Source organism: Scophthalmus maximus, chromosome 5, assembly GCF_022379125.1.
Source record: "Scophthalmus maximus strain ysfricsl-2021 chromosome 5, ASM2237912v1, whole genome shotgun sequence".
NCBI classification, from domain to species: Eukaryota; Metazoa; Chordata; class Actinopteri; order Pleuronectiformes; family Scophthalmidae; genus Scophthalmus; species Scophthalmus maximus.
The window spans coordinates 14,037,501-14,063,542 of record NC_061519.1 but is presented as its reverse complement, the minus strand read 5'-3'; the positions used below and the strand labels follow the sequence as shown (position 1 = coordinate 14,063,542).

At 42.7% G+C, this 26,042-nt stretch overlaps 2 protein-coding genes across 5 annotated transcripts in view; both read left to right on the top strand.

The window, feature by feature from the left end:
• The first annotated feature begins 56 nt into the window (after positions 1 to 56).
• LOC118310790 (mitochondrial import inner membrane translocase subunit TIM44-like) lies at positions 57 to 9,121 on the top strand. Of its 3 annotated transcripts, none has more exons than XM_035634080.2 (14): positions 57 to 195; positions 1,107 to 1,240; positions 2,365 to 2,469; positions 2,778 to 2,942; positions 3,071 to 3,151; positions 3,406 to 3,555; positions 3,916 to 4,049; positions 4,370 to 4,455; positions 4,733 to 4,825; positions 5,032 to 5,156; positions 5,747 to 5,797; positions 5,997 to 6,086; positions 6,221 to 6,331; positions 6,669 to 9,121. In XM_035634080.2, exons 2-14 carry the CDS (start codon positions 1,211 to 1,213, stop codon positions 6,786 to 6,788), a joined length of 1,341 nt encoding a protein of 446 aa, XP_035489973.2. In that variant the 5' UTR covers positions 57 to 195; positions 1,107 to 1,210; the 3' UTR covers positions 6,789 to 9,121. The 3 variants fall into 3 exon arrangements, with proteins under 3 accessions (XP_035489973.2, XP_035489971.2, XP_035489970.2); XM_035634078.2 differs by having other exon boundaries at positions 87 to 200; XM_035634077.2 differs by having other exon boundaries at positions 87 to 221.
• An 11,111-nt stretch (positions 9,122 to 20,232) lies between these two features.
• The window catches only part of LOC118310792 (ceramide synthase 2-like), a 6,433-nt gene continuing 623 nt past the window's right edge, over positions 20,233 to 26,042 (top strand). Inside the window, exons 1-11 of one of the 2 annotated variants that reach the window (XM_035634087.2) lie at positions 20,233 to 20,371; positions 21,278 to 21,448; positions 22,351 to 22,468; positions 23,082 to 23,200; positions 23,471 to 23,528; positions 23,607 to 23,657; positions 23,916 to 24,008; positions 24,445 to 24,573; positions 25,233 to 25,342; positions 25,463 to 25,616; positions 25,745 to 26,042. The exon at positions 25,745 to 26,042 is cut by the window's right edge and continues 623 nt beyond it. In XM_035634087.2, the coding sequence (XP_035489980.2) occupies positions 21,282 to 21,448; positions 22,351 to 22,468; positions 23,082 to 23,200; positions 23,471 to 23,528; positions 23,607 to 23,657; positions 23,916 to 24,008; positions 24,445 to 24,573; positions 25,233 to 25,342; positions 25,463 to 25,616; positions 25,745 to 25,978 (1,233 nt within the window). In that variant the 5' untranslated portion in view covers positions 20,233 to 20,371; positions 21,278 to 21,281 and the 3' untranslated portion in view covers positions 25,979 to 26,042. The remainder of the gene's footprint in view (positions 20,372 to 21,277; positions 21,449 to 22,350; positions 22,469 to 23,081; positions 23,201 to 23,470; positions 23,529 to 23,606; positions 23,658 to 23,915; positions 24,009 to 24,444; positions 24,574 to 25,232; positions 25,343 to 25,462; positions 25,617 to 25,744) is intronic. The other variant, XM_047332274.1, reaches the window with a different exon arrangement.

The following is a 26,042-nucleotide window of genomic DNA, read 5'->3' as shown; positions in this document are numbered from 1 at the left end:
TGAGACTCTGCGCCAGTGTCGGCTGTCAAGGCGAGCTGGCCGCAGAGAGGGAGAGCTGTGATCTCTGCAGAGGGAGGGGAGGAGTCCCTGCACTTCACATAGCTTCCGCAGGGGGGCGCCCGTTACCACAGCAGCGCGCTGCCGTTCAGCTGTGACGACGCGTCTGACGATGGGATTCTCAATGAGGAGAATGAGGTCAGGTTCGTCTCTACGTGTTAAATGTGAGCATCACCATCGAAGCATTTAGGCCCGTGTGTGTGTGTTTGTGTTTGTGTGTGTGTGTGTGTGTGTGTGTGTGAAATCATGACTCTAATAAACCTGTTTATAAGAAAGATAAAATCAGAAGATGAAAATTTGTATTTTATTTAGTATTAGTATTGGTAGTAGTAGTAGTTTTACGTTTTAAACCTGTTTTCTTGGTAATATGTTGCACATATTGTTTTTTGTTACTACTTTCATGCTGTTATCTTAACATGTGAAACACTTTGATGTTATAAACTTTGCTAGCTCGATGACTTTTAGGTCTTTTATTGAACTGCAATATCTGTTTTTTTTACAATATCTCATCTTTGTTCCTACTTGGGTGCTTACATTGCCATAAATATTGTATCACGAATATGACAAAGTTAAAATATTAAGTGACATTCAAGAGAAAATACACTCAAATACTTTTTTTTATAATATTGTATTCTTTGTAGTGAATATCCTATCCTATTGAAATGATAAGTGCCCATTGAGTCAATGACAATTTCAGCTTTAGCTTAAAAAATGGCTATGATAAAATATGATAAGTGTAGAATAACATATGGTATAAACACCAACGCAGAGCACCAGTAATACAAACAAGAAAACAATGAAACATATATTATGAGTAAAAAAAAATAAAGTACATGCAGTACATTAATTAATTTGTAGTATTAGTCAAATGTATGCTTGTGAATATAACATTTACAATTATAATAAAAAATTATAATAAAATCCTATAACAATATGGATATAAATGTCCTACTTAGAGAGACCACTGTGTTGTATAAAAACACCATGTGAATTTATTTACTTTTGTACTTAGCTACTTTTTCATTCTTTATTTCAAATGTTGCTGACAGCTGGCCCCGCCCCCGTCCCCCTCAGCTCTGCTCCCATTGGTCGAGCGGGAGGTCAGCTGCTGCAGCCTGGAAGCACGTGGAGCTCCGAGCATTTCGTGGTCAAGATGGCAGCCTCCGTGTGTCGGTGCTTCGAGGTGAGTCTCTCGTCCGTGTCCTTCGTCTCAGCCGCCGTGTCTCAGCCAGGCGGTTTGCTGAGGACAGACGGATCTCTCAGTCCGTCTTTTCCCGCCCGCGTGGGTCGAGGGGACTTTTGTAGGCTGATTTAATTCAGTGCAGACGGAGGCGGAGCGAGATGTCCCGACAGTTGAGGCCCGGTTTCATCAGACGCACGGCTGAGCTCCTGGACGTTCTGGTTATAAAGATAGAAGATAAAATATGGACAGTCAAGCGGCAGCCTGTAAATATGCACTCCTAGAGATCACAGCCAGGCCGCAGGGAACATATGTCATGTTGTGCAACAAGTCAGTGAAATACAGTGAATTGTTCTTTCAGAAGCAAGGTCTTAGCATGAGAAATAGGTGCCTAGGTGTACAGTGACAGAGCTGTCACATTCACGAGGATGTGGGACTTTCTCTGTATCGAATATTTGAATGTTGGAGGGGCACAGTTTTGTTTAACAGCTTCTAAATGTGTGACCTTGTCTGAATACCACGGGGGTACGGGTTTTGCAACACACCCATCAAAGTAAGGAATGTATGATAGAGGCAGTAGGTGTGGTGATATACCGCTGAAACTCCTACTGGGGCCACAGAATCTGAAAGGTTACAAAACTGGCACAGAATTACATTCACAGAAATGTTACCAGCCATGATTAAATCCACTACACAGGACTGTTGACTGCTGACCTGGAAAAAGACCTGATCACACGAACGGAGAAACATGTAACAAATACAGATGCAAACAGGTTTTCTGCATCATATGACCAAAATAATCGAGTCATGCTCTGTGACATGGATGAAAAGTGCAACCCTGGAGGACTTGAATTAGTATTTCAGCTCAGATTGCAGGAGAAAAACATCAGAGTGACTTTCAAACGGTACAGATGACAAAGACTGTTCCGATGACTGGTGTTTTAATAGGAACAGTAGCTAAAGTAAATGTTTCTGGCCCGAATGACTCCTACAGCGGGGGCTCTCGAGTTGTGCGGGGGGGGGGGGGCACAACATCATCAGTTGCTCATTAACCCTCTTTGATCGATTGTCCATCCACTGCATTGTTGGCAGAGCCGATATTGACAGTGCCTGTCTCCTCACTGCAGTTGGTCGGCAGACGTGCCGTGGCGCTCTGCTCCCGGTCCTTGGTCTCCTCCGTGTGGAGAGAAGATGTGTACAGGCTACACCGGAGCCCAGCTGCAGTTGTGCAGGTATTCACAATGGTCACTGTCGTGTGTGTGGGTGTGGGTGTGGGTGTGTACGTGTGGGTGTGAGAGAGACAGAATGTATGTATGTACGAGAATGGGGGGGGAAAGATGTAGTTATTGTAACTTAAAAGAAATAATGACAGTTTCAACTTTGACTATTCCCTCTTTCATTCTAAGTGTTTTAAAAAGTGCTGTATTTATCAAATTAGGTTTCATTATTTATTTTGTATTATCATTTCCTGCTGCATCATGTGAATACTCTGTTCGCCGTGTCTCCTGTCTGAAGTCAGACTCTCTGCTCGCCTCACTAGGTGCGATATGCCTCGGGACGTAAAGGTTTTCTGGGGGAGTTTGTGGAAAACCTCCGTCAGGAGTTCGGTAAGAATCACGAGATGAAGGAGAACCTAAAGAAGTTCAGGGAAGAGGCCAAGAGGCTCGAAGAGTCTGATGCTCTCCAACAGGCCCGCAGGAAATATGTAAATATGTCTTTTATATCATACGTCATGTAAAAATGTTTACAATTGCAATCATTGCATTTGTAAGGATTTGCTTGACATTTTAGGCAATATGCAGTAATTTTTTTTCTGTTGTATTCTTTCAACAGAAATCCATTGAAGCTGAGACAACGAAAACCTCAGAGGTGTTCAAGAAGAGTTATGGCTCCATGTCAGAAACCGTCAAAGAGGTCAGCTATCAGCACTTCCTCTGATTTACAATAACACCGTCAAACTTTTACACCATTGGTACAGATTCCACTCAACCATCTGAACACACTGATTATTTTCTAAAAAATATATGAGACATATTGGATTTATTATGTTTTCGATAGTTCCAATGTTAAAGTGTTAAATGTCAAAGGTTCATGTCCTTTTAATGGTAGAATAAACTTTGTCTATTCAAGTTCTATGTGCTTTTCTTTTTTTGTCACTGTGACCTCAGTTTGTTGAGAAGGTGACTCGCACGGACATCGGGAAGAAGATCAAGGAAGGTGTTGAGGAGGCAGCCAGTTCAGCCATGCACTCTGCGGAGTCCGTCTCCAAAGGCGGAGAAAAGCTGGGCAGGACCAGTGCGTTCAGGGCCATCTCACAGGTTAGAAATACATATGTGTATATTTATATATCTGCATGCTACGAGGGGGATCGACCATGAACAGAGCAACACAGGAGTTTGTATATCAAACCATGGACCAACACAAATTTAAATTGTAACTTATAAGGTTTGACTAGTTTCTTATAAGGACAAACGGCACCTAGGAGGCATTAAGTTCTCTGGTGACCCTGACCTCTTCACTTTAAAATCGTCTTCCCTGAATCAGAGGCATGTCATCAATGACGCATGTGAATCTGCATGTGAAGTGGGATCATGTTCTACATAGTCAGTGTATAATCTTAACATACACTTGCTACGCAGTTACAATAAGAATCTGTGTGTGTGTGTGTCTCTCTGTAGGGCGTGGAAACCATGAAGAAGGAAATCGATGTGGGCGATGCAGGCCCGTACAGGGCTCCCTCTCAGCTGAGGAAGAGGAGCGACTTCTCCTCCAAAGGAGAAAACTGCGACACCAGAGAGTTTGAGGCCAATGAGTGAGTTCAGTCTCACCACTGCTGTCTTAAAGAAGCGTTGTGTCCTGTAACACGGTTTCACAGTACCAGTTGTTGTAAACATCTTTTAACGTGTGTGTGTGTGTGTGTGTGTGTGTGTGTGTGTGTGTGTGTGTGTGTGTGTGTGTGTGTGTGTGTGTGTGTGTGTGTGTGTGTGTGTGTGTGTGTGTGTGTGTGTGTGTGTGTGTGTGTGTGTGTGTGTGTGTGTGTGCGTGCGTGCGTGCGTGCGTGCGTGCGTGCGTGCGTGCGTGCGTGCGTGCGTGCGTGCGTGCGTGCGTGCGTGCGTGCGTGCGTGCGTGCAGAGAGGCCATGGGTGTGGTTCTCCACAAGGATTCAAAGTGGTACCAGCAGTGGAAGGACTTCAAGGACAATAACGTAGTTTTTAACAGTAAGAAAATCCCTTTGCATTTATTAGTTTAGATTCTGTAGAATTAGGTTGTTATATAAGAAATCTCCTACAGTCCACACATGCAGTTTCCTTTAAAGGCAGCGGGTGGCACCAGATTCTTGGCAGTATAATCTGATACAGTTCAGGCATCAGGTGAGAAGCCTTGTGCCTTCGCAGACGCAGGATTTAATCCACCATTTGGAAGAAGAAAAAAAGATGTAAATGTTTTTGTTAAACAGTTTGTCCTCACCCTTGTCTTGCTTTCTGTTTGCTGCAGGATACTTTGAGATGAAGATGAAATATGACGAAAGTGACAACGCCGTCGTCAGAGCATCCAGAGCTGTAACTGACAGAGTCACTGGTTTCATAGGTAATGGTTCTCCATAGTTTTGATCTTGAGATGGAAAAGGCTACAGCGACTAGGAGTACGGCGGAGAAACTTAGAAAAGTTTCTGATGCTATAAAAAACGAGTCTGTATTAAGAGGAAGGAGGGATCTCTGTTGTTGTTGTTGTTGTTGTTGCTGCTGCTGCTGCTGCTGCTGCTGCTGATGTTTGTTTGTGTGTCTGTTTCCCAGGTGGTCTTTTCTCTAAGACAGAAATGTCGGAGGTGCTGACAGAGATCGTGAAGGCAGACCCCAACTTTGACAAAGACTCTTTCCTCAAACAGTGTGAGAAAGACATCATCCCCAACATACTGGAGGTAAACAAGACTTTTTCCCAGTTTACCTCCGTTACTGCTTCATTCACTCACTTCTCGTGTCAGAACTTGAGAGGTATTTCACCAAGGAGGCTGGGAAAATACTCCCTCCTAGTCTCCATCAAATTCATTACTTGCGTATCATGTAAGGATTATTAATAGATTTCCGAGCAAGTTGACCATTCAAATTATTAATGGCAGGAAATTCTCTTTGAACAGAAATGTTTTGTTCTACACAGTCACAGAATTAAAACCATCGATGCAGTTTGATGAACATTTACATCTAATGTGGAAACAAGAAATGTGTGTTTGTTTAAATACACTTAACCAGGGCTGGACTCAGTTATTGGGTCGTCACATCAGTTGAAGTCAATGTCATCTAGTTGCATCAAATGCGGTTTAATGGAATGAAGAGCCACCTTTACCCTGTCACTTTTTTTAAAACTTCCTTTGGCTGAACTACAAGTTAATGTATTCATTGTATGGGTAATTAGCGGGATTTGCTCAAACAAATGGATCATACTGCCGAAGCTCAAACATGAAACCAATCATTTATAAATTAAAATTCCTTATGATCATCTTATTATCTTCAGGCTATGATCCGAGGAGAGCTGGATGTGTTGAAGGACTGGTGCTACGAAGCTGTAAGTAAAACACTTCCATATTTAATCAAGTCTAAATAAATAGACTGAATGAAAGGTGAATTATTTTTGGAGGCTGCTTCCTTTTCTTTTTGTCAAAGTTTTGAAATTATTAACAAACAGCCATAATCACCTCTTTTTTATTTTTTTATGAAGTGGCATGTGTCGCTCTTCATGTGTGTTTTCTTGTACCTGTTCTCAGACGTACAGTCAGCTGGCCCACCCCATCCAACAGGCCCGAGCGCTCGGCCTGCTCTTCCAGTCCAAAATACTTGACATTGATAACATAGATGTAAGTGCCTTTACGCAAATTATACTTATACTTCAGTGTTGTTTTTTCTTCACTTTTCCGTATTTCAATAAATCTGTGTTCATTGTGTTCCTTTCATTTATTTGTTTTGTCTCCTATCTCTCACCGTCCTTTAGTTGGCGATGGGAAAGATGATGGACCAGGGCCCAGTGTTGATCATCACCTTCCAGGCTCAGGTCGTCATGGTGATCCGCAGCCCCAAAGGAGACCTCGTGGAGGGAGATCCGGTCAGTCAAGTCCTAATTGCTGCAGCAGAAAAGTGAATCTAATGGGATCTAATCTAATCTAAAACTATTTTTTTCAAGAAATGAGATCACGTCCATCTTTTTATGACTCACAGGTTTGATGTAGCAGAATCATCCGGCTTGTTTTACACCATGCAACAAATACGCTTGTGATTATTGTGTCATAATGATATCAAGCTATTGCATATAGTCTGTCTACCAAGTTCTGGTTGTGCACAGCTCTAGTTAGGAAATCTGAAATTAAGTCTAGAAGAGCCCTCCTCCTTCCTCTGTACTGTCTCTTTGGGCCTGACCCTCTGCTCTCCTCCCCCCTCCTCAGGAGAAGGTGTTGAGGATGATGTACGTTTGGGCCTTGTGTCGTGACCAAGAGGAGCTGAACCCCAACGCAGCCTGGAGACTCCTGGACATCTCTGCTTCCAGCACTGAGCAAGTCCTCTAGGAGGAGGGGGAGGAGGAGCGCGGGTGAAAAGGTCCGTCTGGGAGCTGAGACGAACTGCGAACAAGGGCAGATGATACAAGGATGTGCCTGGAATACCTGCACACACTGTCTCGTATATTTATTCATTAACATCTGAGGGGCAAAGAAAAAAGCAGCTGTGTTACGCCAGAGACAGTATTTGCACACAGTATATATATATATAGTCATCTACTTTAAGGTACGGAAATGTACATGGACAAGGAGATTAACTACCTGTATAAAATGCTTAATGTGAATTGAAAACTGTGCGTTCACTGACGTGTTTTTGGAGTCTCGTGCTCTGGTTTGCTCAGCTGGATTTAAAACATCTTCTTTCATTTTTATTTGGCTGGAACCAACTTTTCCCTCATGCCCTGCCGTCTCTGCCATTTCCCCCCCATTGTATTATTGAGTGGTACAGTCCATCCATACCAGCCTGGTGGCTGGATCCAAGAAGCTCATAGGAGAAAAAATGGACATGGTGCCTGTGACCTCACAGATTGTTCTTGAGATCAATTTATGAGGCCTCACACTTGGTGTGATGCTCATCACTGTCTTTGTCAAGTCCGGTTACAGTCTGTTATGTCTAACCAACATTGCTGAGTGGGACATCGTGAGAGACCCCGTTACATCAGGTCCCATGTTCCGAGCTTTCTAAAATCTGATAAAATAACCAATATTTTGTCTAGAGAGAATATTGAGAATCTCAGATTGAGATTTTTCAGGAGGTCTGTGTTACGGACTGGGGATGTGGAGCTTGAAGATATGAGCCCTTCGGAGGCAGGAAGAGCTGCGTTATGAGCATCCTGAGTCTGACCCCATACTATGGATTACGAATCAGGATATCAAAGCCTCTGATGCTTTAATTTCAACATTTTAATGCTAAATCACCAGAGTACCACTTAATCAAACAGTTCCTGGTTCCGTGTTTCTAATCACCATAGAAACACCATAGCTACTGAGACCCCGTTAGAGAGAAACTGATTTCTTTCAAGTTCTTTCTTTTTCTTAGCCAAATTAAAATAATTTATCTTACATTATAGCAATGGTTTTAAAATGCAGCTGTGGTGGTTCCTGCTTGGTTCCTGCTGGTGTTCACATTTAAATACAGATAATGAGATGATAATCTTCCATCCACCCAGTGCACTACAATCTGAGGACCACAAGTAACCGCAGAAAACTCATCCTCGTGTTTTTATTTGCTGCGCCTTTTGAAGCACAGTTTGTGTTTTCGCAATTTCATTGCATGTGGCTCTGAGTCTGTGCAGCCTCAGTTAGAAAAAATGTATTGTATCTACACATTGATGAGCTATTACCTTCTTGTAAATATATCTAATGTTGAGAGCTGCCTCTGTGTGTAAGCTCGGGCGGGACCATATTCAACTGTTGTCACCATGGCAGCTTTATTGTTTGAAGAATCGTTTGCCATCTCATGTTGCACATTTCAGCTGTTTGTCTTATTGAACTGTTTGTGTTGCTGTCGCGTTATGTGACTTTTCAAGGGAATGAGTGAGAACATGGCTGCTCAGTTGTGTTGACTGTTTTTGACTTGCTGTGTGACCGTGTGGGTCTCCGCTCGCATGTCACTGTAGATTGAACACATTCTGATGAATTACTGTTTGTCTTTGCTTGACTATTTTAATAAAATAGAAAGACGTCCATACTTGTGAAGAGAAGTTGAGCTCCTGATGAATGATGGGGCTCACGGTTTGTTTTGTTTTTAAAAATATGACATGCCATTAATTGTCAATTCATATCCCACCATTCTCTTTGTCGACAGGTCTGTTAGTACAGATATGGTATAGATTTGGTCAGTAAAAAATTAGTATTAATGTTTTTGTTTAGGTTCCCTGATTTTTCATTCGGCAAATCCGTTGGGTCCAGTTTTCAAGAAATCTCACAGTGGAAGATTGTGACCGTTACAGCCTTGTTGTTATAATTAAGGTAAGGCACAAATATGCTCCTGCTAATGAACAGTGTAAGGATTTGTTTTACTAGATTGTATTTATGGATTAATGTATATGATTATTTTTCATCTTCACTTGATTGGAATGAAAAAAGATCTAACAATTCAGCAGATTATAGTATATTTGTGTTCAATAAGTGACAAGAAACCCAGCTTCTAAAATTTTGTCTTAAATGTGTTTTGTCAATTTGATAATATCAATAATGGTCTAATAATTCAAATGCATTTTCAAGTTTTTCTCTTTGATTTACACAAATCAACTGTACATTAGTGGAATTCCTTTTTGAGTTCACAAAGTAAAAGAGTTTTCTATTCATGTATCAGTAGAATAAAGAACGCTGTATTACGATTCGCTTCGTCCAAGCTTTCTTGGAGTCACAATTTGTATGCATTGTGTGTGTTTGTGCTCACCAGAGAAATTTGTGCTTGTGTGTGTCCTTTGTTTTTTCTCATTTTAAAACTGACACCCCCTGATAGATGTCCATGGATCTGGCCATAGACGCCGGTTGATAAACCTATGGATTTAGCAGTATAGGGATGATAGATCAGGCTTTAAATAACGCATGTCCGTAGATTCTCACACACGACCGATATATGTGGGACCTCATCCCACAGCTGTCTGATGTGATGAATGACTGGGGACGTCCTTATACTAACTAACCTCCTCCAAAGTCCACTCGCTCCTCTCTGACCGTGGCTGAAGCCTCGCTGACGGACAGGGAACGCCTCAGTGTGAACAAACAAGCTCAGTGATCATCTTTTTTGTCAATCGGTGCTTCTCCCATTGTCACGTTTGTGCAGCAAATTTTCACTCATAAAGTTTATATTCTCCTAATGTGCAGCACGAGATAACACCCGTTTAAATGACAGGTTATGGTGAGAGCGTCCTCCTGGAAAAAGAAAACCCTTCACCGACCAGTGAGTTGGTTGGATGCACCAACACAACAGCCTGCGAGCAGAAAAGGTCTTGGGGGCAGTGCTGTACTTTGCTTTGTCCACTCATTGCAGCATGTTCTTGGTGGCACTCCATCATATATATATAGTAAGGGTAGTTCGCCAGACTATTCTTTAGCCTACATATGGCAAAGGCTTTCAATGCAGTGTATGCTGTAACATCAGTGCATTATGTAAGCAGCTATTATACGGCATGTCCTGAACTCATTGTGGATATTTGCTTTTATCTTTGTGTGTTCCTTGAAAAAATAGGGTTTGATAAGAAGCAACATTAAGGACACAGAAAGTTGTCTGACTCCAGTGAACTGAATAAGATTGATTGCATCTTCATCGTTCTTTGCTTGTACTCAGCTTGCTACATGCTTCTTTTTTTGCATGAAATCGTTTGGATAACAATATTTCATCCTTTCGAATGAATGAGATAGAAGGTGAAGTTGTGAATTTTGTAGGTGGTGTTCGTCACCTGTACAGCAAAGATATTCATGTTTTTATTACCTCTCGTTTGGATTATTTTAATTCCCTGTACGGCTGTGTACAGCAGTCGTCTCTTCGTCATCTGCAGTTGGGACAAAATGCAGCAGCTCATGATCATGATCACATAACACCAGGACTGGCCTCTCTCCACTGGTTTCCTGTTAAATTCAGGACTGATTTTGAGATTTTGTTGCTTGTTTTTATGATTCTAAATGGCCTGGTAGTCAAATCTATTGCACCTTCACACTCCATCCAGGGCACTGAGGTGGACCAACCTGATGCTTCTGGGCGTCCCGGGATCCATAGGCTAAAAATAGGTGGAGACAGAGCCTTTGCAGTGGCTGCCTCAAATCTCTGGAAGGCTTAACCTGCTCATATCAGAACCAATGCTTATTCAGCACACAACATTGAGAAGACTCAAGTGACCCACAAGCTAGTATTCAGATTCAGGTCTGATTTTTTTTTAACAAATTCAGACTCCCCTGCTGCCACGGGCCCAGGTATCTCATAGTCGTGACCCACGTCTGCTGCCTGTACCACAGATTGACCTCCCTGTGTGCACCATCTGTAACAGTGAGGATCGTGATGGAAATGTTGAATTTCATAACCTCTTATCAATTATGACCGCAGCGGGAGGTCTGCCGGAGCGCAGCGCTGTGTGATTTGATCAGGAGCCCCATCAGGACTGTGTCACCATTCACCAGCCATTAATTAAACCCACAGGGAGATGCCATGCAGCCCCAGGCAGGGGCTCTGCGGATGCGCATGGACTGCAATCTGTTCCAGTGTTTGTACAAGGTTTTTATTTCGTTTTTTAAAATTTGCGTCAATTAATTACTCCTCACAGTGAGCATCGGGAGCAAAGCCACGGGTGCACTCAGGTTGCTCCGCTTGTTTAGTTCTACATCTTGATCATGTAATCAGGTAAAAACTTGCAGGGCAAACCTGACGTAGGAAGTCGTGTTATCCAACCTTATAAACCTGTCATTCCTTAGAAAAATGATTGATTTATTAAGTAATTGTTATTAAACTATTGACTCTCAAAAAATGCATTTTGGGAAGATATGATAACTTATTTAGAAATAAATGTACTGGAGTACAAGTGGGATGAAAGGGGCTGGTAAAATGTGACATGTTGTAATCTGCATCGACTTCTATCAGCTAAACTAGTCCTGTCTTTATTCTATTTTATATTCTGATTACATAGTACACATTTCTACATAACACATAATCTGTGTTTAATAAAATTAATACATACATCGAGCACTGCAAACCTATTTTGGTGGCAGTGCTGTGCAAATAAATGTCCTTTGGAACCTCTTACAATAATTTAATGTGACTTCATTTTAGCCCATAAAATGAAAGGAAAGTCTCAGCAATTAAAAAACCCCCAGTAAAGTTGTAGCAGTCCATATTGACAAAAATAATTAATAATAATCAATAATTATCTCAGAGAGCTCAACAGTTTCACAAAATGTGACACATTCTCCCAGAGATCTCATTAAACGGCCAGGTCATTCCCGTTTCTTTTGGAACTATTGTTTGGGGTTGAGTAGTGGCGGCACACTGATGGAAACCAACATGCACTATTTGAGGACCACGTTGGCTGCATTCATGGCCCCTCACCGTCCATGCCCCACGCAGTCCTCTTACATAATGCAAAAGCCACACACTGCTCTCGGCGCTTTACTCGTCCAAACGAAAAAGATTATGTGTGCAGTCCATGCAGGTCCGGTGGTAAGTGTGCAGGGAGGGTGGAGGGAGGGAGGGAGGGAGGGAGGGGAGCCGGGGCGGATCCCTCAAACTGAGAGGACTTTAAAGCCCCTGGCAGAGCGGAGGAGGTGCTGCAGGATGTGACAGGGTTCAGACCTGGAGCAGGCTGCGTGGGCCGGGAGCTGTCCACGGTGCTGAACATCTGCTGCAGCTGCTGCCGGATCATCATCCTCGTCCTCATCCTCACCTTCATCTGTCCGCGCTGCTGATTACGTGTCCTCACCTGTGACACCAGCCGGGGAAAGTAAGTTCTCTAATCTGATTGTCCTCTGTGATGTGATAATCATACTGTTTGTTTGTCCTGAGTGAACCTGTTTGGGAGAATCTTATATCCAGCATGTCTCTGGTTTGCTTTTTATTCATTTTATGATAGTTGTCTTATATTGCGGGCTGTAACTTTGTGCTGTTGTGTTACTTCGTGCCAAACAATTACCCTATGATCATTGTTGGTTCCCTGTATGTCATTGGTTGGTTCCCTGTATGTTTTCATATCAGCTATGTCTTAGAGAAAGAACAATATTTTATATATTCCTCATTTATACAGGGATAATTTAATAAACTGTCCTGCTAACATGCCATGCAATGGAGACGACTACTGAATCAGAATAAACCAGACAATACATTTCTCTACAGAGGCTGGTGCTTGTTGCACAGTGAAGTCAGACACTACAATGTAATACTTGATGGCATTGGACAGATTAAACTCCATATGTTCTTGGTGTAAATGTTTGTAATGTAAAGGCACTGATGTCACTGCATAATGTCAGTCTAATGTCCTACATTTTTGGGATCATACATTACAGAAAAACATATATACACATTCATACATACATCATGCAGCAGTTTAAGATTGAGCTGGTACAATGGAAGAGAGAGAAAAAAAGGAGATAAATATATGAAGGCAGCTGTTTCCATCCAGGAGCAGATAGAGAAACAGATTTAAGGGCCTGTCTTTCAACCTCTGAACTAACTCCACACATTTCTCTGATACATCATTTTTATTGCTTTGCACCTGAAGACTGAACCTTAAACTACACAAAGTCTTTCGGGGTTATGTGCTCAGGGATCATGACCGGGTGGAGGTGACACATCTGTGTTGTCCACGCTGAATGGTTGCATAATGCTTTTCCTCTCACATGTTATACAATCAGAAAAGATGACGGGGAGGTCGCTGCTTTAAATGTATATATTTGGTTTTTAAAAAAAATTTCCCTTCGGCCTGGCAGTCCTACATATAAGGTTTACTTGTTTTTTTTCGGACACCATACCAAACAAACAACTACATTCCCTTTTTAATTGAAGCAGCTACTGTCATCATCCACAGGTATAACTGGGAGGTATCACAAGTATTACATCCACGGGGAGACACCATGCGTCACTGCACTGCATGTCGTCAATATTCATCAGCAACGGCTGCCTGTTGCTTTTTTATGAATTTACATTTTTACCCTCTTGTAGTGCTGTTTTAAAAGTCAGTTTTTACTTTACTTTTTCATATTCCTGTAAATCAAACGTGGTCAAAGTGATTTATCCGCTGCTTGGAAACCAAAGCAGGTCTCTCAATGCGGATCGATGAGCCATGAAATTGATGTTGCTCATTCTTTCATGTTCTTCAAAGTTGTGTTTGTGTTGCTTCACAAAGCGACCGTCCACCCCTGTACTCAGGTCTGGTGGTGTCTGTATTGTATATCATTATGACGTTGGGTAACCCCGTCAGAGTTTTTTCGACGGACTGAAAACGCACACACTTGCAGATCTGCAGCAGACTCACAAATCCGCTGTTTGCATTGTCAAAAAAGAACAACCAGAGTTTGTGATAAGTTGTACTCTGTTTGACTCACTCACTTACAAAAGGAGGTGGGTGTTGGGATGGAAAATATAAGATGGAGAATAATTAATTCCACACTATTTGCTGTAAAACAAATTAAGCAGCTGTAAACTTCTCACAGTGTACAACTAACACAATAATTCCCAGCATTATCAGCCTTTTTGTAAGTGGTTTACACTTACCTACTCATGCCTGTGTTATCCTGCTGCATGAACTTGGTGCCTGCTTCGTGTCTCTGTATTGACCATGATTCTGTCTTGTCTTAACTTGCTCTCCCTCTCCCCGCGCAGCCACCTGATCTGTCCGGCCTGATGTAACCACAAGCCATTTGATAATTGATACTGAGGCAGGCAGTTTCTTTCATTAGGTCTTCAAGTCCCCTATTAAAGCTTCGCTCGGCCCTTTAGTCCCATCATCCGGAGAGCAGGGGGAGCCATCAACGTGTCTTTGCAGGGACAGACGGGCTGGTGAGCAGGGAGACAAAGCCTCCTGGAATAGAATCTGCTGACTGGGGAGTGCACCTACCGCAGAAACGTCTGTCCACTCCACGGCCCATTAAGGAGGCCACGCAGAGTGTTCCTGCGCAAGAGTGCAGCAGCTCTCCCGGGGTTTCCTCCACGTTTTTCTCCTCCGTCATCAGTGTCTGATTTATTTATCTCGTACTGTGCTGTACCTGAGTTCAGGAGATGGGCTGCTCCTGTCGTTTTCTCAGACATTTTCTCGCGAGACAGATCAGAAGATTGGACGGGGTTTGTAATAAGATTTTTTTCAGTCACTTGTAATGTGTCCTGGCGGGGGGCACTTCTCGAGGCTGAGGGACCCCCTGAAAATAGCTCACCCCGGGCCCTGAAACAGTGAAAATCTATAACCCTTGACATGTTCCAAGGAGCCTGTCCAGCTCTGAACCCCCTGAATCAATCAGTTTTCCCTCCATTCAGCACCGCTGCCTGCTGGAAACTCACTCACTCATGTTGTCCTATCTTTGCTTTTTTCCTTCTTCTCTTAGGTCTTCCTGCGAGTAACTCCCCAAACGAAGAGCTTCATAGTGACCCGGGAGGACGATGTCAAAATAGAAGCTTTTTCAGTTAATCAACATCTCAGCGCAACAACCAAACGGTTGAAGTGATTTGAATTCCCACGCAACACGGATCATTTACAGCCCGTGAGCACTTTGATTGAGCTATGGAACATCTTCAGCCACTCAACTGAGATTTATACTATACTAAACTACTTTTATTGACAAATAAACTGAGGACCATGCAAACGATGTGAAGTTGAAGTGGTGACCTTGGCTTTTGTGTTGTCAGCGTTTCTTGAGCGTGTGTGTAGGGAGACAAAGAGACACATGAACACCAGCCAGTCGGATCTCATTAAACCTCACTGAGCAGGCTGCAGCTTGCTGCCCCGGCTCACCAGAGGCCTTATTAATTGTATAACTGATTTGCCCCGTGTTATTTCTGCTGGAACAATTTCTTTGCCCCGGGGCTTGTGGGAAAACACTGTGTTTTAGTTGAGCTCAGTTCGCCGGCAGCTGCCGCATTTCACTATGTGATCGTCCCCTCGGGTTTCTACATCACACAACGACGTCCCTGCGGAGTCACGCCATGCCATTCTGACTGCAAAATTTAAAACGTGCACAGTAAACAGTTTCAACCTTTGAAAATAACATACTCTCATTTCCAAAATGAGCGACACAAACTATTGGGTTGTGGACTACGAGCTCTCCTCTCCCGCTCCACCTGGGTTCCCCAGGGGCCCCACCCTGCAGCAGCCCATGGCGGGGCACCCAGAGCAGGGAACGGCGCTGTGTTTCGTGGGCCTCCTCGTGCTTCTGCTGCTCTTTCTCCTCGTTCGCTGCGTACGGATCTTGTTGGACCCCTACAGCAGCATGCCGGCCTCCTCCTGGACGGACCATAAGGAGGGGCTGGACAGAGGACAGTTTGATTATGCCGTGGTGTAAAGGGGGGGGGGGGTGAATGTGAGAATGTGGCAAGCTTCTTTTGAGGGAGTTTGGAACGATGATGCTTGTTCCATGCGGCTTTAAAGCTTCTGTTTCCAACTTTTCATTCCCTGGAAAATGAAAGAAACGTGTCAGAGTTACATATTTGTTGTTTTGTTGGGGGCAATGGAAGCAGTCAGTTGTCGTGTGCAACGTGACAGTATAAAAACCACAAACCACAAGCTGTAATATTGAGGATATCCATCGTGCCAGAGAGAGAAGGAACAGAACAGACACAACAGACGTCCTCTCTCCAGTTGCACTCACAGCAATTAACGTATCATTGGAGACTTATGGTGTGTACGACGTTACACTGCAGCTTTTAGAGCGACCAAGACTGCAGGAGGACGACGATCAGTATCACAGCATTACGTTATTACTCCCGTTCATCATGTCAATTTGTATTTTTATAATGTTTTTACAAATCCCAGGGCTGAATTATAAATAGAGAGCAGAGCTGCTGCTGCTGCAAGAGAGAGAGGTCCTGATTGAATAAAGGAGAATTAACAGAGTCCAGGGCAGATGTGAGAGTAATTTGATGTAATTTTAGTTTCTCTGAAACTGGAAAGCTTCTGTTCATTTATTCTAATATGAACCCTGTTGGACATTGTGTGTCATTCGTACCACCTCTAAGGTGATGCTCAGGTAAAGTAATTTCAACCAAAGCCCCTATAATTTTAAGAAATCTCTCGATTTGCCTCCTGAAACTGACTCTGGAGCTTCTGTTTGTATCTGTCATTTAAACTTCCCCTGTCTCCTGAATTTCAATCTTATTCCACCAAGAGTTTAAAATACATAACAGGTAATACAGTCAATTTTGTTTTGAGTTTTGCTGTTTCATGTCGCCATCCCTTTAAGAGGCTTATGAGGCTCAGTGTGGAGGGGTTGCAGCGCTCGCTGAATGTGACATAAAGTTATGATTATGAAATTGCATGTACACCAATTCCCTCTCTCTAACTCGTCCTGCCTTTAGGCCCTGTCCAGTGCACCAGCCAAATCTGTTCAACAGTGCCTGTAGGAATATGAGAAAAGTTATTAACTATCTCATACGAATAATGGGTCTGCTCCTGTGTTTTGTAATATCATTTTTTCCCTATTATGGTACAAAGCCCTTTCAGATGTGGCTCTGAAAAGCTCTTTATAAATAAAGTTTAGTATTGATATTTTACTAATTTGTTAAAAAGTTGTGTGATTCCTCAATGATGACCAAAAGACTGTTTAGTGAGACACTAAACTTTTCCTGGATGTAGACGCTTGCTTGTCAACATTTTTTTTAGATATTTTTCCTAAATAAAAGCTTTTGTCTGTTCTTGCTTGTGTAAAGCCTAAGTACTTTACTGACCTGCAGACACACACAAAAGTATAAACACACACACACACACATACAAACTTTTAATTGAGCAAAGGCTCTCCTCACTGCTGCCCCTCTGATCAATATTAAGAAGATTTAGAGCAAATGAAATCAATCGAATAATCAATTGGAAGCTCGTAAAGAGACACAGATAGTTAATTCATGAGGTTCGGCAATCACAGAGTCAGAGCAACCCCCTCTCTGTCTGTCTGTCTGTCTGTCTGTTTGAAGGAGACAGACATACAAACATAAGCACAAATTTCATTGTCAGTGTTTTTCAAAGATTCACATCAGGCATCACAATAAGAAAAAGGTAAAGGTACTAAACAAGAGTTGGGGATATGTTAAGTAATCTAGGGAGAAGTTAGAATGACATGTCATAGACAGAGGTCATGGACACTGCTTCAGGGGCCGGTGTACAGTCACGTCCTGCATGCTTTGTCATTTGGATTTTCCCTAAATTTCTCAATTTCTAAATTTCCTGTTTCCTCCTTCCTTGTAGATTTCCCTGTAGCTTCAGTCAGTGCTCTCACCTGCTCCCGGAACTCAGCCGCTGGTGAGATGTGACCTCTTCTGGATACTCAGAGAACAGAAAGTGCAAGTGCACTGGTCACTGGGAACAATTATCACACACTCTTCTTGACCAGGAGCTAAATGGGTTGAAGGACAAACTTGTTCAATCCAATTCTGAAAAAAACACATTGTTGAGGAAATGAAAGGTTCCTAAGTTAGGTCTGGCTTGTGACAGGGGCATGAGTGAAACGTGGAAAACTGGGAAGTTTCCTTTCTTTCTGCCTTTTTCTTCACTGGTGTACATTTCCATTTATTTTCATCTGCTGGTGAAATCATATATCAGTTGATGCGGAGTATTATATCACCTAAAGAGGAACAGCAACACACTAGAGCCGCCAGGCCGACACCACGGCTCTACGGATGAACATTTCAGCTGCTGTTAGGAACAAATGTATTGTGAGGAAATTCAAGTCATTTTATTCACAAACATAAAGCAAACGGTGCAGTCAGACTTGGCTAACTGGACTAAAAAGACCTCGCCAGTTTTCAGTTTCAGTAAAGCCTCAACCTCATTAGTGCAGCAATTAACAGGATTTGTGCTTCAGTGGGTTCCAACAATTTACGTCCTTGATAATCCAACAAAGGCCCATGACAAAGTGCACGCATGCACACACACACACACACACACACACACACACACACACACACACACACACACATACACACGCGTACACACTGACACCATGTCTCACATGCAGGGCAACTAATGTTCTGTGTTGTTACCACATGCGAAACTTCAGCTGACTATTACTGCTACTTCACATACAATACAAATTATGATTCATTTGTAAGACATGACTCACACACAGAAATGTACACATTTTTACTGTTGTCATACTCCTTTGAGGAGAAAGTCTGAGGCGTTGGAGGTTCAGCTGTGGAGAATAATCCTCACTCGAATATTTCACATCTCTTCTTACAGAACATGGCGTTTGCGTTGCTCTCGGAGTTCATGAACATACATGTATGTACAGTATCCAAATATCTTCATGGATATGCACACACTCATTTTCACATGCAAATCATGTTTGCACAAGCCAGTACACATGTAGTCTTTAACATTAAATACATTTATCTCACACTGTAAATATACATGACAAAATAATGCGGCTGACTGATGCGCATGACAAAAGAAAAAAAAGAAGAACAGCTCATCTGCATAACAGTAGTGACTTTATCAGCAGACAGTGTGCTTATCTCCCTCCATGACAATACCATCAGCTGAAAGTGTTGACTGAGGAGGGGGATGGGGCGAGGAGGACTGGAGTGCCTGTCTGTGGCTGTGTTGGCATGGATTTAGGTGAAGTGTGTACCTCCGAGTTCATCTCAGGGAGGTGTGTGATGTTCAGAGTTTGTCTTATTGCAGTCACACACGCAGACAGTTCATATTTGTCCAGGGTAAGGTTTGTGAGCTCAATAGCTGAGCTGTGCACATACTCACAGCGGTGCATTCACCTTCAAAGTCCGGGAAGTGTCCCGGATTGTTGCTGCCAGTGCCGGATCATCGGATACGTGTTAACCAAGTCTCCGTTGAAGCATAACCGCTGCTAGAGTTTGAGGAAATGCAATGAGAAAAGAGGTATTTCCAGTTATAGATTAGTCAGTTCTATGTTTACTGTAAAGTACAGCTTCTGACAGAATATACAGAATGGAAGTGTAAGTTTAAAGTCGGACTTATGTGGAAAATAATAATAAGAAGAAGATGTTAAAGGTGCCAATGTGGCCACGAGCGACTTTAAAGTCAGTGTTGGTCTCAAAGCAATATACAAAGTTTTTAATGTTATCAGACCCGGTGAGGATGTTACATCAACAACTCTGAGTGGGTTTAAATGGATATGAAGTACACCTTTTATTTGTTAGATAGCTATTATGCAGCAGTTAGTCCCGTGACTGGATTCTAACACATCTATTGTTTTTGTAGTGAAGTTGCAGCATTTAAAACCAAACATAAAGTATTTCTGATCAGAGTAAGTTGCAGAGCTAACAAAGCAAATTCTAATCTAAACCATTACAGTTGCAGTTGTTGTTAACTGTACAATAGCCTGCTGATGCTCAGTGCTTCCTTTGTTGCCCATGCAGATTCAATGGCTCGTTGAAGGAGGCTTGGAGCCGGAGACGCCCTTGGTTTTTCTTTAGCCGCTCAATCATCAAGCTGCATCATTCTGTTGGGGAACGGGGGAGGATACCGGAAGTTTTCAAAATAAAGGTTCACACGCGTTACCGGAAGCAATTGTGGATCGACTGCATGGAACCTCAGAGACGCGTGGGTTGAAATCGAGTGTAGGGAATACTATACTAGTCAACTTGGTGAATAACATATATTCACACATTTAGCGGCGATTTGCACTTGTCAGTTTTTCTTCATGTGAATTTTGAAGAGTAAAAGCAGAGGTGTGTATTCGCAAAGTCGTTTCCGCATTGATGCCTCAAAACAAAACACCGTATGCTCCCCTATGAAGACTATTATTTTGAAATGTGTGCCCACAGCTTCCTGTCCCCGTGCCATCGCTTGACGCCGGTAACGTGGGGACTGAACGACGCTTCTGTGGAGTCGTCGTCAGGGGACACATCCTCAAAGAAAAGCCCAGTTTTATGGAGGATTTTACTGCACCGATCAGTTGTGGATTTAACACTGAGCTGCTGACAGGTGAGTTTATAATTGTGTGGCTCCTTTCGTTCATCAGGTGAACTACACACAGTGTTTCACTGTGTATAACGGTATGTAATGTACTTCTTGATGCACTATTCAATTTCAACCTGGTCAAACATAACTAAAGAATTCTCTTTATTCCTGTACAGACTCATACGGAATGTTTTGGTATTCGCTTGTTCAGTTTGTGCTTTTTATTCTAGTGTCTATAATAAAGTTTACTGTTATTTTAGGGGACTCTTTAGTTCCACAGTTCTGTGAACCACCACTATGGTTGTTTTGTGGCATTATTTACAGTGATGTTACCAAAGGACGTTCAAGTGAATGTGTATTGTTTATGGCTTTGCTGTCAAGTCAAGTCAAATCAAGATTATTAAAACACATTTAAAAAAACAAACAGATTTGACCAGATTTATTTCACAATAAATGCAATTAAAGATAAGTAAGGGAATACAATAACAAAAAGATAAAAACATAAAGATTACTGAAATAAAAGGATAAAAAGACATTAAAAAAAAACTAAGGGCAGTTGTTTCACAGTTTTGTGAACTACATGTATGGTTGTTTTCTGGCATAAGTTAATAAGTATGTTCAAGTGATTGTATTGTTTTTGGCTTTGCTGTGACTCATATCTGAGAGTATCAATGTTTTGAACTCAGTTTTTGTAGTGGAGGTAGAGGCAGGTTCCTTTGGCAAATATTATGCTATGTTGTCCATGAGCTCTCATCAAGTTTTCATCTCTCAGAGGCTTGTGACGACTGTGTCCCAGCGTACATTGCATCAAATCATTGTGGATGAAACACGCTGTATCTGGCTGGGCCTAGTCTTGAATATGAGTTACAAGCATCATCGTCAACCTGTTTTCTTATTCCTCCTCACCTGTCCTCCACGGCCCGTCCACAGCAGAATGGACCTGCTGCCTGACGTGTGGAGGCAGGACTACTGGCTCCCTCCAGGTGTCACCTGGACAGACATGGAGCTGCTGGCGGACTCTGACCGACCCCAACCCCTGGACCTCCTCGTGGCTCTGCCCCTGGCCCTGGGCTTTGTCGCGCTACGCTGCGTGTTCGAGAGGTACGACACACCTGGTCTCTGTGTTCTGTGAACACCTGGGCGATGTGCATGGAATACTGCCGGCTGTGCAGGAAGGGCCACTGTCCTCGGCTGTTGAGAAACACAAGCAGTTTTTTTTCACACTCTGGATTGTTATCATCAGGCAGGAAAAACAACTGCTTTCGTGGAACGGTGTTTCACATTCTTTAGATGCATTTGGATTTGAGTCTTATTTTCCAAAGTCTAATGAAACAGACAACCGTTTGTACGGCAAACATCTGAACAAAGAAGAGAGGAGGAAGATGTGCAGTGGGCGTAAGGTTGCATAACAAACCACACACACACACAGAGTGTTTGTTGATAACATCCCCAGTGTGTTGGCTGTTGTTACATTCACAGGAGTGAAGAGTCAGTAGAATCAAATGGTTCGTTAAATCCCATTAAACTGTTGTAACATTCTTACTCGAAGCTACTTTTATCTTGTGTATTATATATATACAATATATCTGCAGATAGATATATATCTCATATTGCTGTGCTATGTATATCTCCAAAAGCTTCTCATGAAGTAAGAAAAAAGCCCTCTGGGTTTTTCTTTTTTATTAATGGTTTAAAAAAATGATTAATGTTAATGAGCATTTTTGCATTTTGTAGATATGTTTGGTTTGTTTCTTATCCAAGCTTGTAAAATACTCACTGATATTAGATTTGAAAACATTATATCTACATTATTTTCTTCATGTGCTCATTACACATTCAGACTCAAGTACATTAGATGAACGCACACTGGATCTTATCTACATGTTTGCTTTTGGCTTCTAAAGCTGTTTGTACAGTATATAACCGCAGGCCGGCGCCATGACGGTCCCACAGGTGTTTTATCATCACATGTGTAAGATGTGCTTTGTTCTCCTTGCCCCTAGGTTTTTTGCCCCACCCATGGGCAGATGTTTAGGGGTAAAGAATAGATTGCGAGTGACTGCAGCCCCCTCCCCGAGGCTGGAGTCCTTTTACACCAAGAGGAGCAGACGGCCGACACAGGTTCGTCTGAAAGGGCCTCAACGTACATTCAAACATGGGGGATGGGAACGTGTTTACACTTATCATTACCAGCAACTCTGCCAGTTGAGATTCCAAAGACCTTTGTCAAGATTATATAATGCAGTCTAGTGTTGAAAGAAATCAGTGGTTCCAGACCTCTTTGTTGAGTGACCCTTTACAAAAGGCATCAGCGAGTTGTGGCCCTGTCACATATCAGGTGTCTGAATTGTTTGCAGTACCATCAAATAGACATTTCACCACTAAACTTTGCAGATTGTCTGTCACAGATTTCTTTTTTTTAAAAATATGATAACACAGTTACATTTTACAAAAGGTCAAACAAATTAATAAAATTTGCGCAAAGGCGCTTTGTTTTTCTCCTCCCCTAACACGTTAATCATCTCTCAAACCTCCAGACTTATCTGACCAGCTACAACTGTAAAATGCTACTTTCACACATGCATCAGTGTTGAAAACAAGTGCAATTAATCTAACATATATTAATGTATCAGACACAGGGCAATGCTTCGTAACTCAACACCCCTGCTTGTGGATGCTGACGTGGACATGATCTGGTGGAAACACTCTCCTCCCCTGTGTTGTTGTTTTTCAGGGTGAAATCGTCAGTTTGATGAGGCTGTGCGGCAAAACCCAGAGACAGATCGAGACGTGGTTCCGTCGTCGCAGGAACCAAGACAGGCCCTCTCAAACCAAGAAGTTTGGCGAAGCTGCGTGAGTGCCTCCTCTCCACAACCCGCCCATTGTTGGATTCACAGATGACCCCCCTCAAGAAAACGTGCTTTACCGCCCGCTGCAAAATCCACAGCTGTGGGGAAGAAACAAACCTCCAAGAGCCTGATGAAGTTTGCAAACTTCGCCGATGGCACATCAGACACTCTTGTCTCATGTCGTGTGTTCATTTGTAGATGTAAAACATTTTTTAAATAGTTTTTCATTCCATTTTTCAGTATTTCTCATTGAACTTGTTGCGTTACTTTGCAGCTGGAGGTTTGTTTTCTACCTTGGCGCCTTCGTGGCTGGACTGGCCTGCTTGATCGATGTGAGTTTTTGGAGAAAAAAAACTGGTACCCACTGGTAAAGGTTCCTTTTCAAATGTCTCTTCTTCCTTCCTCGACAGAGACCCTGGTTCTGGGACCACAGGGAATGTTGGAGGCAGTATCCACTGCAGGTGAAAACTTTACTTACAGCATTACAGCAGTCACAGAGTTGTCCCCTAGAGTTTTCCCTTTCTTTCTGGAAAGTGAAGGGGGGCAAAAGCAAGAATATATTCATACAATGAGGGAAGCCGCATGTGACATGTAGGTGTACAGTAAGTTGTTAGTTTTATCCACCGTAAAGATAATCTGTGTACGACGGGAGTTTGAGTTTGAAGGAAAATATTCAGTATTCTTGAATCACTGACTTTTGAATGGTGTGTCCTCCCAAGCCCATGGAGAGAGCTCATTACTGGTACTACATGTTGGAGCTGGGTTTTTACAGCTCTCTGCTGCTCCGGATCTCTGTCGACATCAAGAGAAAGGTGAGGACCTCAGCTTTCATTCATTCATTCACTCATTTGTCCTTCTACGTGCTTTGATTCTGTACTAAGATCACTTCTGCTTCAAATGGGAAACTTCACTTTGCTATATTGTTACTTATTAACACGTGGTTAATAAGTGATCGAAACAGGGAATAATGGAATTACTCTATTGAGGTATGAGGCTCATTTTGTACCCCGTTCCGACCTGGTGCTAACCTTCCTCTCAGGTGATCCAATCACAATTGGACAGCTGTACAGTACGGGTGTGAACGCACCCAAGGCGCATCTGAGATCCGATCGCTCACCACATTTAGAGGTGGTCTGGGTGCATGTGGCCCCAGCTTATGTCCTCTGACCCGCTGCAGTTTCATATGAACCAAAATCGTATGGGTTCCACTGCGTAGATACTGAGGTGAAGTGTGTTTTGATTTACCAGGATTTTAAAGAACAGGTGATCCACCACTTGGCCACCATCTTCCTGCTTAGTTTCTCCTACTGCGCCAACTACATCCGCGTCGGCACTCTGGTCATGCTGCTTCATGACTCCTCTGACATCCTGCTCGAGGTAAGTCATACGCTGCTTCAATGCAGCCAAAAGAACAACTTTGTACCTATAGAGCCAGAGCCGTAGCTCGACAGACACATGGGACCTGACAAATGTTGACACGTCTCTTCAGAGCACATCACCCTAGGTTCAACTCCATATTGGCCGATTTCTGGCTCCATGCAGCCACACGAAAGAGAGGAAAGCTGATTGTCAAGAAGGTTCACACTGTGCTCAAGGCTGTTCCTAGAAAATGACTATCTAGTCGGACATCTCTGGCCTGCAGGAAACCTTTTTCAGCAGGCGGAATCCTGTGACTGAGTCCTGAGAGCTAAAAGCACTTGAAGTGGCTTTTGTTTACCTGCGCAAAGCAAATGACAGTACATGGAATATTGGTTCAATATAATCCTACCTACACTGGGCATGTGAAAGGAAACACAAGACCAGAAACCCACTAATTATAAATAACCTTGTTCCTTTTCTGATTGTGACACAGAATCATTGTCATCATAGTTGAGCTGATGTCAGCACAAACACTCATGTTCATTATCCCCTTGTTGACGACGTGTTTTCCTGTTTATCCACTTTCCTGACATATATTTAAATTATGCTTCAACTTATGTTTTGCTCAGTGTGGGTGAGCTCACGTCACACGATTTGCATCGTTTATATTCCTGCAGTCTGCCAAGATGTTCAACTACGGCACTGGCTGGAGGAAAACATGTGACGCAGTGTTTGTTGTGTTTGCCGTGGTCTTCCTGGTGACTCGACTGGTGATTTTCCCCAGTAGGTAAGTTTTTCTCCTGAGATGCTTTTTTTTTCCATTTTAGGAGGCCCATTGTACATGAGTGGCTTATACATGACTGAAAACACCATTTCAACTTGACTCTAATTATATGATCGCTTACAGAATCATCCACACCACCCTGGTACTGTCCATGGACGTCTTTGAGCCCTTCGTCGGCTTCTACTTTTTCAACGTTCTGCTGATGGTGCTGCAGGTTCTTCACATCTTCTGGGCGAGCTTGATATTACGCATGGTTCATAAACTCCTGAAAGGCAAGGTGAGAATCAGGGAGTCAACTTCTAAATAAAGGAATGTAGATTAAAAATGTCAAGATTACGCCGTTTAATGTTGTTGCTCTTTTTAGCTTTGTCACGTGTTAAACCTTGTATCTGCTTCTGCCCTCAGCTGGAAAAAGATGAACGCAGTGATGAAGAGAGTGAGGTCGAAGAAGAGGAGGAGGAGGAGGAGGAGGAGGAAAAGGGAGGAGAGGAAAATGCTGATCAAGGGGGAGATTATTGTTGGGATAGAAGTAAAGACGCCCTGAACTCGAAGCTGTCGATGTTGACCAACAATTGTGTCCTGAACAACTTGAGCAACCACAGAGCGTCTGCTGTCGACAGAATGCGTAAAGCTCAGTAGAGACGTGGCGTTTTTTAACGTTTTGCCTTCCGTTCCTGTGAACCTCAAGGTTAAAACAACCATA

Bases quoted from the DNA above. Each gene is read 5' to 3' on its own strand.
- LOC118310790 (XM_035634077.2), top strand. From the start codon at position 170: ATGGGATTCTCAATGAGGAGAATGAGGTCAGGTTCGTCTCTACGTGTT. The intron at 222-1,106 runs GTGAGCATCACC...TGTTGCTGACAG, and splicing joins TTCGTCTCTACGTGTTAAAT to CTGGCCCCGCCCCCGTCCCC. The intron at 1,241-2,364 runs GTGAGTCTCTCG...TCCTCACTGCAG, and splicing joins CCGTGTGTCGGTGCTTCGAG to TTGGTCGGCAGACGTGCCGT.